The following is a 12,880-nucleotide window of genomic DNA, read 5'->3' on the forward strand; positions in this document are numbered from 1 at the left end:
GCCTTGAATTTGTCCCAAGGTTTTGGCCCCTACCTGATGTGTTAAATCACCTTCCTTGTGAAAAAAGTTTTTTTGCCCCCATGTTTTTGCTGTTTGTCAGACATTATAGGAAAGCACGTCAGGAAATGCCAGGGTCTTTAGCATTTATATTTAAGTATGTAAAGCCCCAGCCAAACCCCTAGATATATATGGAGGCTTCCTACAAACCCAGTGGCAGAACTTTGGTTATAGAAAGAAAGGTAAATGAGAAAATGCCGTCCTCAAAGCAAAAATGTTAGAAGGGGATCTTGTAAGTCTTGTTTATTGCAAAGCAAGCAGATTTATAGCTGTCCTAGGACTCGGGCTTTATCTTTATGTCTGAGGGGAGAAGAAAACAAGACCACTTTCGGGGACCATCCCTCTCCATCCTCCTGTTTCTAAGTGTCGTCTCTGAGGATTTCAAACTGCTCCTTTGCTGTCCTGAACGATCAAGTGAATAACTTGTGCCTATTTAAAGGGTTTAGCTGGAGGGAGGTTCTTATATGCAAATACTGCTCTTCCCTGGAACTGCAAAGGTTGTTGGAAGACCACAGGTAGTTACTTATAGCTTTATAGAGGTACAGCATTTATTTTGGAATGGTTGATTCTCAGGTTGCAGAATTCTCACAAACCATAACTGATGGGATTTTGAGGGGTTCCCATGGCCTCTTAGGACTTTTTGAGCAGTTTCCCTAGTTTTCAGGCAAAGTTTACGCTTGAACTGATCATTGGATTGACTAAAAAAGCAACATGGGAATTTTCTGTAATTTTAGTGTAGATTGCCGAAGCTGGGTATTGGTGATCTGACAGCCAACACAGCTGGTCATTAGCAAAACCAAGACTAGAACTTAGGTGTTATTCACTTGCATTCTTTATTTCCCTCTAAGGTTGACTATGTATAAGTTATGTTAAATGAATCAAAAATCTGAAACTTTAAGATACAAATTCTGTTTTCGCCTACAGGTACAGAGTTAGATATTCTGCTCTTACGTTAAGGACTCACGCATGGGTAGTTTTATGTTGGAGTTTGGTATGCTAAGAATATCAGCTGGGTTTAAAATTCTCTATTTTGAAACTTAAATGATTCCTAAGATACTATTATTAAACATTAAAATATATCATGTCTTTAGAAGTTTCTCAAGTTTGATTTACAATGGAGCTAGGTAATTTGAAAAATACTTTTGAATCTTTGAAGTGCAATTCTAGACATTACAGAAAGTAATTTACTCCTCTGAATTTTTTTTTATATGGCAAACCAAGGCACCTGCTTTATTTATTTGCAAACAAATGCCCATAGAGGAAATGCGTATGGCTTGTTTTAAGCTAGACAAGCTAAAATTCCTGGGTACAAAGAAAAAATCCTGACAGGCCTTTAATAGAGCTTAGCTGAAGCTTCTATGATTAAATGTGTTGTAACCCTGGAGTGATCTATCATAATCACAGTTTTTAAAGTAAAAACGCTATACAGACTGTTACTAAGGGAAAAAAAGTGATAGTCTCCTATGAATTATATATTCTTATCTGGTCCATAATGAAGAACACTCTATAGTGAAATGAATTTTTTATCAAAAGTCAAACAATATGTTTTAAAAATTTTAAGAACCATTTGAAACTAGTGCCCTGGCATTTTGATAATGTTATTTTGGTTAGAGAGATGATTGGTTTGGGAGGATGTATTGTTCAATTTTTGAATAATTTTTTTTCCCCTAAAAGATACCTTTTTTGGTGAAAAGTATTTTCAAATGTGGATCTCAGAGAAGGGGTGTAGAGATTGATATATTGAAAAATGTCAACACCTGTACCTAAAATTACAGAAAATTACCATGTTGCTTTTTTCTTCTGCTACCAACTCCAGTCAAGGGCCATGCTCATCAAACTTCCAGTTCTATCCAAGGGGAGGCATTCCTTGACTTTGTCCTTTTTTTGCAATTAATTCAATATGCCTTACCTCACTATACCACCATTCTCCATAATCCAGCATTTTGAATGTTATAATACTGATTTATAATAAGGTTCATGTACACTAAGAGTAAGCCAAGAATGGTAGTCATGTCTCTATATACGTGTGCATATTTCAGTACACGGAAACTTGTGTGATAAGTAAATCTTTTAAAGCCAATCCCGATGTGCAAGCAGTATTTATGGAGAGGAGACTTCAGTGTTAGCATGTCTGCTAACAAGGACTAATAAGGTTTTCCTTTTTGCCAGAAAATTCTGTAATGCAGTTCTCTGAGAGCTCTAGCATTCTAACCAATGGTGGATATTCCTGTAGCATTCATTTCTCCTTGGGAAGAAAAAGGAAGAATCAGAAAGGTATTTCAAGTCAAGGTTTTTATAATCTGGACATACTGAATTGATCACCCGCTTCTGTAATCACAGCAAGCCAAAATATACCCAGCTCTCATGTTTGCACGCTCATTTCATGACAATGATGGTCTTGAGTTGATGAGGAAAGCATATTTGTTTTCCAAAGGGGATGTTCATGTGGATAAACATTAACAAATAAAGTACAGTCTTGATTATTATTAGTTGGAAGTTTTTCTTTTCTATGCCACACCCTGTTGATTCTTTCTCATCGGACACCTCTGTCCCAGAGAGGAGCAGAGGAAGCAAAGATATGACTGGTCAGCTTTATATTTTGAAGGTAAAGTGATGTTCTGGAGAAATTCTGTAAAATACATATTTCTAAAACATAGAAATTGAGTAGGGTTTTCATTACCCAAAACAAATGTTGATTTTTTTTTTTTTAATCAGGTCTAATTTGAACCATTTGGTGCAATCATGGTATAAATGAGTATGTTTCATTCTGCCTACAGATATTACAGTTGTTTCAGCTGGCCTAGAAACATTAGCCTAAAATAGTGGAAAAGCACAATCACATAAAAGAGCTCTGTGTGACTAAAGAATGGTATAATTTTGTTTACTTACACAACCAAACTGCTCCAGTATATATTGTGTATGCTAGTGGTGCATCTTTCTCAGTCAGTGCCCTCCAAGAAATATCTGTTTAAATGTAAATTTGCTAAAACAAATAAGCATGCCAAGTTCTTTTCCCACATAATTTCAAGTGTTTCTCAGAAATTATCACAACATTGCTTAAAAAATTTCCCTAAGTACTTCCCAGAATCTATTACTTTCAATAATTTTTTTCTTTTAGCATTTTGTTCCTCTCCCCTTCTTGCCTGCTTACATACACACACATGCAGGCACATAGACACACAAAACTTTGACCCATGCACACTTAGGATTGCCAAGTCATATAAATTATAGAGATAGATAAAAATTAACAAAAAGACGGGGTGGGGGGAGGATTGGCCGTTGTAAGTGGAGAGCACCCAGACCAGTTAAACTTTTGGCTGAAGAGAAAAGTTTTAACAATGGCTTGACTTTAGAAAGACAGTTTAAACAGAAATATCTGCATGTTACATATGGACCCATCTGAGTTCTAAAACAGGTAACTAGTGGGAGAATGGGACAAAAGAGGACTGAAAGTTTTATGACTTCTATAATTTTTTCTTAAACCACACGGAATATTCAAAGGCTTCCCTTCCACGGAGTATCTCCCGCAAACTCCAGCTACTTCCAGTCCTCAGAGCCTGCCCTCTGCACCCACGAGTGGTACCCATGATCTCTCCATTTGCAGACCCCATCTGTTAAGTTGATGGAATGCCCCTGTTCATATCATCTGAGATAATGGCCTGAGCCCATCGCTTGCTCCTGAGGTGACCCAGCAGTTAGATGATATATTTCCTAATTTCTGGGTCACATCCTGACACATGTCCACCTAACCAGGCGTCCAGCACAAAGTCAGATAGAGGCAAGCTAAGGTGAATTAGCTGACAGTTCCTCATCAACACCATCCAAAGTGTTCATGAAGGTGCGTGTGCATAGTACATGTCTGCCACACGTCAGTATTAGCTGTGTAGAGATGCAGTCTCTGGTTTTTATGACTACACACCCCGTTAATAAAAATGTATGAGCTTGTATCCTAATATATGTAAAGCTGTTTCTAAATTAGTAACATACTACTGTAAAGACACATATAAAATATTAGCAAAAAATCATCTTTTTGGTAAAAAAAGAGAAAGGAAATTTTTATGTTTACTCCCCATGTCACGGTGGATTATGGTACATACCCTACTGATGGGAGAGATGTGTATGTTTGTTATTCTGGTCACAAAACAATGCAGGAAACAAGTAAGATGGTCTATAAATAGGGAAATTTATGAATGTTGAGTTCTGAGTGTGACTTCATGCAATTTGCATGATTTAATGTTTTAAGTCAACTTCATTGAGGTATATTTTTGCATACAATGAAATGTACCAATTTTAAGTTGGTATATATTCATGTAAACATGGATACAGTCATGATATAGAACATTTCCATCACCCCACAAAGTTCCCCAGTGTTCTTTGCAGTCAGCCCCTGTCCCCTACCCTCACCCCCTGGCATCCACTGATCTTCCTTCTGTTTCTATGGTCTTATCTTTCCCAGAATTTCCATGATTGGAATGGTAAGAGGTAGTCTTTTGAGTCTGATTTCTTTCATTTTTACATTAATGCTTGTGAGAGTCCTCCATGTTTTTTTACTGTGGATCACTAGTTTGTTCTTTTTAAGTGCTCAGTGATAATTCTAGCACATAGCTCTCCCATTCTTTGTTTACCTTTAAGACTTACACATGTAGAAAACCCGGTAAAAATTTATGATTCATAGCATTGTCTCATCAATTTTTAACTCTACAATTACTGTTAAGTTTTACCTGATAGAGTAGTACCAAGCTACCTAGTCTTGAAATTTGGTAATTCTCTACCTTCTACCCAGCCCTGTTCTTCTTGCCTTGATATTTGAATTAAACCTGAAGGATAAAAAATACGGGAAACTGGTCATGAAAATAAGTTGCCAATATGGTTATGTTAGAATAATTTCTTAAGATAGCACACTTCAAATCTAGACATGAAATCAAAAAGTATATCTCATAAAACTCTTGATTTTGTTCTAGGTGGTCAGCATTCTCTATAGCTCAGTATCATTTAATTAAAAGATTTAAAATTATATCAAACAGGAAATATTTTTAGCTAATCATTTTAGGATTTTTAAAAATATGTGCTTTAAATTTGACTGACAAGAAGTTCATGTAATAAGAATAGAAAATTAAACTATTCTCTGCCTTTTTTAGAGCTAAAAGCTATTTGCTTATTTCTTAATAATTTGAATAATGCTAGAGCAAATGAGTCCTAGATCTCTGCTGTGTTCACTGTTCCTCCCTCATTCACATGTGTGGACAGAAAGAAAGGCATTGTTTTCCCTCTGTACTGTGACATGGTTGTGGCCTGCCATGAACACAGATGGGTTTCTTGGACTGAGGAGTCTGTGGGCTTGAGGTCACCTGACAATCTAATTATCCCAAAGTGTCTTATCTGGTCCCTCTTCTATCTCTTTACATCCTTCCCTGCTCTACTGTCCCTTTCCCTTAAGAAAAACCAACCAACCTTACTCTGATCTGAAAACTATGGGTCATATACTATATTTTAACATGAAGAAAGGGCTTAAATAAAACCACTGAAACCATGACAGTTGATTCTACTACAAAAAAGGTTTTTAAAAAGCACTCTGCAGAGCCATACAGAAACAGGTGCCAGATTTGAGTGATAATCACCAGTTCCAGCAAAATAATAAAAGGAAATCTTTTCATTTAAAATACTTACATGTAAATATTTTAAGTGTTTTATACTTTTTCTGAACCCAGTAAAACTGGTTTATAAGTTAGGATTATTTGGTCTTACTCATCTTTTAATTAATAGTATAGCTGGTTATTTCACAAGAAATCAATACATATAATAATACCTTGCATTCCACTTAACAGGGTAAATCTTATGATCCTCATTTTGTAAATAACAATTCCCAATGTAAAGGTTTAAAGGTCACTGAACTCTGGTTACAAATGGGAAAGCCTTAAGAAACTGACTCACAGACTACAAAATGGAATGAGAAGGACCAGAGTCCAGTTACACAATCTGCTGTGGTTTATTATTCCTGCACAAGACCCATGTCCCATTACGGGTTGGTCAACAGTCAGGACATTCATACTGGTCTACCAGACTGAATTTTTGTTTTATTAATGTTTATTCTGTGATAATGCCTAACTCTTTCTATGGCTCTTATTCACTCTGGTAAGGTTTATTTGACATGGCACGGGGGCCAAGATTTTAGATCTGTACTTCTCGAATTATCTGTGAGGAAGGACCAGTTCCCCCCTCCCCACCTCCCCCTTAAGTTTTAAGCCAATACTTAAATAAAATAAAAAGAAATTAATAAAAAAGAAATCATCACACTTTTCATTGCCGCAGCAGTTGTCACATTGTCTCAAAGTCTTCTAAATGATTACTCTCAATTATTTGCAGACTGGTTAAAAAAAAAAACAACAAACTGACACCGGTCTTTTTTGAATAGCATATAGACCACTCATGGAAATTCTTGCTTTAACACAGGAGTCCCAAGCCACTGTTTTGAGAATCACTGCACCAGAGCATGCTTATCTCTGTCACTGAGATCTTCAGGAAAAAAGAACCCGGGCCTTCCTTTTTCCCCTTTGGTGACTTCCAAATCCCATTCAACCAGTTTATCCAAGGATGTGCTAAAACCGATAGTCATTCTTAGCATTGAGCTTGCAGACCCATGATGTTATATAAGAAAGTCAACTTGTTTCTTTCTACAGTTGCTCTCTCTATGAGCAAGATGATTGTAAATACCCTTGATCAAACATGAATGGTGGCTTCTTTGGAAAGAACATCTGTGACGCTTCATATTGCCTGGATGCCCAGTTTGAGTGGGTAATGTGGATGTTTGTCCTGTTCCCAAGTACATTTGTTTGCAAAGATGTGATGTTGTCCTTCTATGTAACTGTAAATCGCTGTTTCCATTTACCACTATAAATGGAGCTTCTCTTTTATGATTCAGGCTACCAGCAAATTTCTAAATCTTGCTTACCTGGACCTCTTCCACCAGAAGTAAGTGGTTTAACCTAACGGTTCCATTTTAGCGGAGACAGCTACTCAGGACTAAAAGAGGTCTGAAAGGCAGTGGTTTTAGAAAGAGCAGCAGGCGTTGTGGCGGGCCAGGAGAAAAGAGAAACCATATGGGACTGCTGTGTTCTGCTGGGGGAGACAAGATAGGAGGGTGATGGAAAGGAGATGCCTCAGGTGGGTTTGATCAGTTGCTATGGTTTCTAAGGGTTGTTTTAATACCAGAGGCCACCAGCTGTGTAAGTACATTATCGACATGCGGACTTAGGTGCCGGCTACCTGGGAAGGAATGACTGCGTGCTGCTCAGGTCGCACTGCAGCCTGAGAAACGATCCACAGTAAAAGCTTCCATAGAAGTACAATTAAGAGAATGGATTTGATGGTAAAAGAAAAACGGTGTAGAGGAGGACATTACAGCGCTCCAGAGACCAGCCCTGTGCAGAAGTCCTATTCCTTATGGTCAGAGACTCAGTGTGCCCACCTGGGAAAAGACATTATGGACAACAGTCATTACACCCATGAACTTAGAGTCAGAATTTCTGGATTCGAGTCCGAGACCCCAAGTTAGCGTCTTGGCTACCTCAACCAGCCATCCCCCTTTCTTTCACCCTTGGCCCCTCATCTGTTACACATTTGCTGAGCTCTGGAAGCTATTATGGGGTTCAAATGAGATAATCTATACAAAATCACAATTTATTTCTCTGTTTACCTACAATACCCAACACTCCCCCTTGCTTTGCCCTATTCCAGAAAAAGCATGTAAGGGAGACCAATTGCTTTGAGTGATACTTTTTAAAAACTGGCTGTTGCAGGATTCCAGCATCACCCAGAGTCACCATATATACATATCTTTATATAAGTATTCTGAGCAGATAGGTGCATGAGGATATTTGATCTGAAGGCTCATGTTATCTGCAAGATGAAAGAGGGAAAATTTTTGTAGGAATGGACACCCACATGCACATACCACACATATACTTTATGTAAAATAATAGAATGCTGGAGTGAGTCTTTATCAGGAATGGCACATATTAGAGCTTCTTTTTTGTAAAGTAATTTAAATAAATGATAAGTATCTCCTTACAATCAAACTAGTTGTCTTGGTTCAGACCATACAGTTGTGGTCCAGAGAGAATTTGATATCACAAAGCTGAATAGAAATGGCCTATGAGACAGAATTTTCCATTGCAAAAATAGTATCGTTCCCTTTATCCTGCTTCCCCTAATGACACATTCTATGTAAACACAGCCCAGTTGATGAAACTAAGAAATTAAGGTTGGTACCATACTATTAACTGATCTAGATACTTTATTCAAATTTTGCGAGTTTTCCCATTAAAGGGTCTTTTTCTGGTCTGGTATCTCTAGAATCTCACATTTATTTGTCCTATTTTCTTGGTCCTCTCCAATCTGTAACCATTCTCTGGTCCTTTTTAAAAAATCTTTACTGACATTTACACTTTGAAGAGTACTAGCTGCTGTTTTGTAGAATGTCCTTCAATTTTGGTTTATCTTATGTTTTCTCATGATTTAGATTGAGGTTATACATATTTTGGCAAGAAAAAGATGATGTGCCCTTCTCAGTATATATCAGAAGATAATGATGATGCTTAACACTGGTGATGTTGACTTTGGTTACTTGGTTAAGGTGGTGTCTGCTAGGTTTCTCCGTTGTAACGTTATGGTTTTTCTCTTTGTAATGAATACGTATCTAATTTTGTTTTTTAAGAAGATTTTATGCTTTCTTAAATTGATAGGCAGGTTGGGGCAAGTATTATTCACAGAGGTTGCAAAAGTTCCCATCCTGGTTAGGAAGAAGCTGTGCTCTAGAAAATGATGGAGTCATTATTTAAGCATTTGAATACATTTCTCCCAGCCCATGCTGAAATGGATTGCCTGACATTACATTGCAGGATTTTTAAGTCCTACCTCCAGGCAAATCTCATAGTTACTAGCAAAAATGAAAGTGTGAAATGCTTTTTAATGTATATTTAACAACACATAGTCTGGTGATTACTGATGTGTATTCTCTGTGGACTCCCTTTGCTATCAGAGGAGGATGTTAAGAGACAACATTTTTACACATTTATTCTATCTAAATCCATCACATGTTTACTTTCTGAATATCTATAACTGTCACTTATAACAAGATCATAAAAAGTCAAATACTTAAAGTCTAACTCAAACTTGGAATCCCAGGATTACAGTCAATTTTCAGGAAAAGTACAATCACTGTTTTTCCTTAACTCTACCTTATGAGATTGTCTGTTAGTAAATGACACTAAAATACAGCCGATAAAGAGAGAAAAATACAGTTTAGTAATGGGGGCACAGAGAGCAAAGCTCCTTTCTTCATCGTTTTGATTCAGAAAGTTGTATAATAGCTCCTGTTTAAAGGAATTGAAGCCAGTATCATGTCTGCTTGTGTCGAAGAGATAAATTTCACAAAATGTACTTAATCCCTTCCTGTGGTGTCACTACTTAATACGGATTCAGGTACCATTTTTTGCATTTTTACTGGGTTGCACAGCAAGAGTTCACGTCTTATACTAATATGTGCTAAATAGTTGCATTCTATATAGACCATTGTTGTTAAAATAGCAGTAGTGAAGGCATGTTAGATCACAGAGCCCCAGTGGTCTACATTTTGTTTGCTTTGACATTAAACTAAAATCTGTTTCTCTGTGACTCTAATTACTGCAGTTGCATGGCAGAAAAGTTTGCTTTGTGGGTTGACTTTTCTGAATGGTGCTTGCGTGTTTTCTGCAGTAACTCTCAGTGTTTCATGAGCAGGCAGAGCACCTTCAGTTGCATTGAATAATTTTGCACAATCAATAAGTTTTTGTGTTTATGTTTGTTGTTTCTTTGATGTGGCCTCTAGGATGCTGCCGGCAAGGTACTGGACCGCTGGGCCATCATGTCTCGAGAAGAGGAAATCATCACCCTTCAGCAGTTTCTGCGGTTTGGAGAAACCAAGTCCATTGTAGAGCTGATGGCAATTCAGGAGAAAGAAGGGCAAGCCGTAGCTGTACCATCTTCAAAGACAGACTCAGACATAAGGACTTTCATTGAGAGCAATAATCGCACCCGGAGTCCCAGCCTTCTTGCTCATCTAGAGAACAGCAACCCTTCCAGCATTCATCACTTTGAAAACATCCCCAACAGCCTTGCGTTTCTGCTTCCATTCCAGTACATAAACCCAGTCTCGGCCCCACTGCTAGGATTGCCTCCAAATGGGTTACTGTTAGAGCAACCGGGACTGAGGCTGCGGGAACCAAGCCTTTCAACCCAGAATGAATACAATGAGAGCAGTGAATCTGAAGTATCTCCCACACCTTATAAGAATGACCAGACACCCAATAGAAATGCCCTGACCAGCATTACTAATGTGGAGCCCAAAACCGAGCCAGCCTGCGTATCCCCCATTCAGAATTCTGCCCCAGTCAGTGATCTGACCAAAACTGAACACCCAAAAAGCTCATTCCGGATTCACCGGATGAGAAGGATGGGGTCAGCCTCCAGGAAAGGAAGAGTGTTCTGTAACGCATGTGGGAAGACGTTCTATGACAAAGGTACTCTCAAAATTCATTATAATGCTGTTCACCTGAAGATCAAACACCGATGCACCATCGAAGGTTGCAACATGGTCTTTAGCTCCCTCCGAAGCCGGAATCGCCACAGTGCAAACCCTAATCCTCGCCTTCACATGCCCATGCTACGAAATAACCGAGACAAAGATTTAATTCGGGCCACATCAGGAGCTGCCACCCCTGTCATAGCAAGTACAAAATCAAATCTCACACTCACAAGTCCTGGCCGGCCCCCAATGGGTTTTACCACTCCCCCACTAGACCCTGTCTTACAGAATCCTCTGCCTAGCCAGCTGGTGTTTTCTGGGCTAAAGACTGTACAGCCAGTTCCTCCATTTTATAGAAGTTTACTCACTCCGGGGGAAATGGTGAGTCCTCCAACCTCCCTCCCGACCAGTCCCATCATTCCAGCCAGTGGTACCATAGAGCAGCACCCCCCACCACCCTCTGAGCCCACAGCACCAGTAGTGATGATGGCCACTCATGAGCCCAGTGCCGACTTGGCACCCAAGAAGAAGCCCAGGAAGTCCAGCATGCCTGTGAAGATTGAGAAGGAGATCATTGATACCGCTGATGAGTTCGATGATGAAGACGACGACCCCAATGATGGTGCAGCTGTGGTCAACGATGTGAGCCATGACAATCATTGCCACTCCCAAGAGGAGATGAGTCCAGGCATGTCTGTGAAGGACTTTTCTAAACATAGCAGGACCCGGTGCATTTCAAGGACTGAAATAAGAAGGGCTGACAGCATGACTTCCGAGGACCAAGAACCTGAGCGGGACTATGAGAATGAGTCCGAGTCTTCAGAGCCCAAACTAGGCGAGGAGTCCATGGAAGGGGATGAGCACATTCACAGTGAAGTGAGCGAAAAAGTCCTGATGAGCAGTGAGAGGCCTGATGAGAACCACAGTGAGCCCTCTCACCAGGATGTCATCAAGGTGAAGGAAGAATTCACAGACCCCACATACGACATGTTTTACATGAGCCAGTATGGACTGTACAATGGTGGGGGGGCCAGCATGGCAGCCCTGCATGAAAGTTTTACATCGTCTCTGAATTATGGCAGCCCTCAAAAGTTCTCCCCAGAAGGCGACCTGTGTTCTAGCCCAGACCCCAAAATCTGTTACGTGTGCAAGAAGAGTTTCAAAAGCTCCTACAGTGTGAAGCTCCACTACAGGAATGTTCACTTAAAAGAGATGCATGTCTGCACGGTGGCTGGCTGCAACGCTGCCTTCCCCTCTCGCCGAAGCAGAGACAGGTCAGTAAATCTCCATTGGCTGCTCCTGCTGGGGGTGGAGGGTGCCAGTCATGTTGGACTTAGCATTAAAAAAAATCCAACTTAGATGTTTTTGATGCACTGTAAAGATTGTCCACAGTAACCATGAGATAACCAAGCTGCCATGCTCATGAAGGATTGTTGCGGTTGGTGCTTGTTATGATTAAGCATGCAGAATCATATGCCATCTTACCCAGTAATGCACGCCATTTTTCTCTGTGCTCTGTGTATGTGTGTATGTATGTTTTCCCATGCATCTAGGTGTGAATAAGTTAACTATGTACACAGTTCCCTGCTTCCTCATGAAGCTTCACTTAGAAGCCGCAGCTTCTGTTATATATATTTCTGCTTTGCCTTGTGGCTTTTTAATTAAATCAATATATTATCTTCATACACACATATTTATCCAATATAGAAACAGAAATTTACGGATGGAAAGAACCATAGGTCCAGGACATCGAGACAGCCTGCATCTCCGTAGGTATAACCAGAAATGTTATCATTCTTACATGAGTATTTAGTGTGTCCTTGAATTCTTTTAAGAGTCATGAAAATATCAGAAGAAAATGGGACCAAAATAATTATTTAATGTGGGGAAATGGTATGGTGGTATGGGTTTCTTTATTTTGACTTCAGTGTCTTTGAACATATCTCTAAAATACAGTCTGTTGTGGGAATTATGCACAGAAGGGGAGGCATGCATATACTTTTAGGATCAGTCAGAATATATATGTCCAGCCGTGAGATGACATCAGACCTTAGCTATGTGGCTACAGCTCTGAAACAGTTGGGTTTAAACAGAAGCAGCTGGTCTTAAACCTCCAATGTTCTTTTTCAATCCTAAAGAAAATGTAATATAAATGGAATGTGTCAAGGTGGTCGGTGGTGGGTAACACAGTCATCCTACACTTAACGGAGATAAGCTTGCAAGCAGATCATTTACATAATATACCAGCCCAACCCAGAGTCA

At 39.3% G+C, this 12,880-nt stretch overlaps 1 protein-coding gene across 6 annotated transcripts in view; it reads left to right on the forward strand.

Annotated features, from left to right (window-relative positions):
- Positions 1-12,880, forward strand: part of BNC2 (basonuclin 2) — a 420,917-nt gene that overhangs the window by 390,125 nt on the left and 17,912 nt on the right. For 3 of the 6 annotated variants that reach the window (XM_027616818.1, XM_027616820.1, XM_027616822.1), the window contains one exon: positions 9,923-11,892. In XM_027616818.1, coding sequence (XP_027472619.1) covers positions 9,923-11,892 — 1,970 coding nt within the window. Of the gene's footprint in view, positions 1-9,922; positions 11,893-12,325; positions 12,392-12,880 lie in introns of all 6 variants that reach the window. The other 3 variants (XM_027616816.1, XM_027616819.1, XM_027616821.1) reach the window with 2 other exon arrangements.

The sequence above is a fragment of the Zalophus californianus genome, chromosome 13, assembly GCF_009762305.2.
Source record: "Zalophus californianus isolate mZalCal1 chromosome 13, mZalCal1.pri.v2, whole genome shotgun sequence".
Lineage (NCBI taxonomy): Eukaryota > Metazoa > Chordata > Mammalia > Carnivora > Otariidae > Zalophus > Zalophus californianus.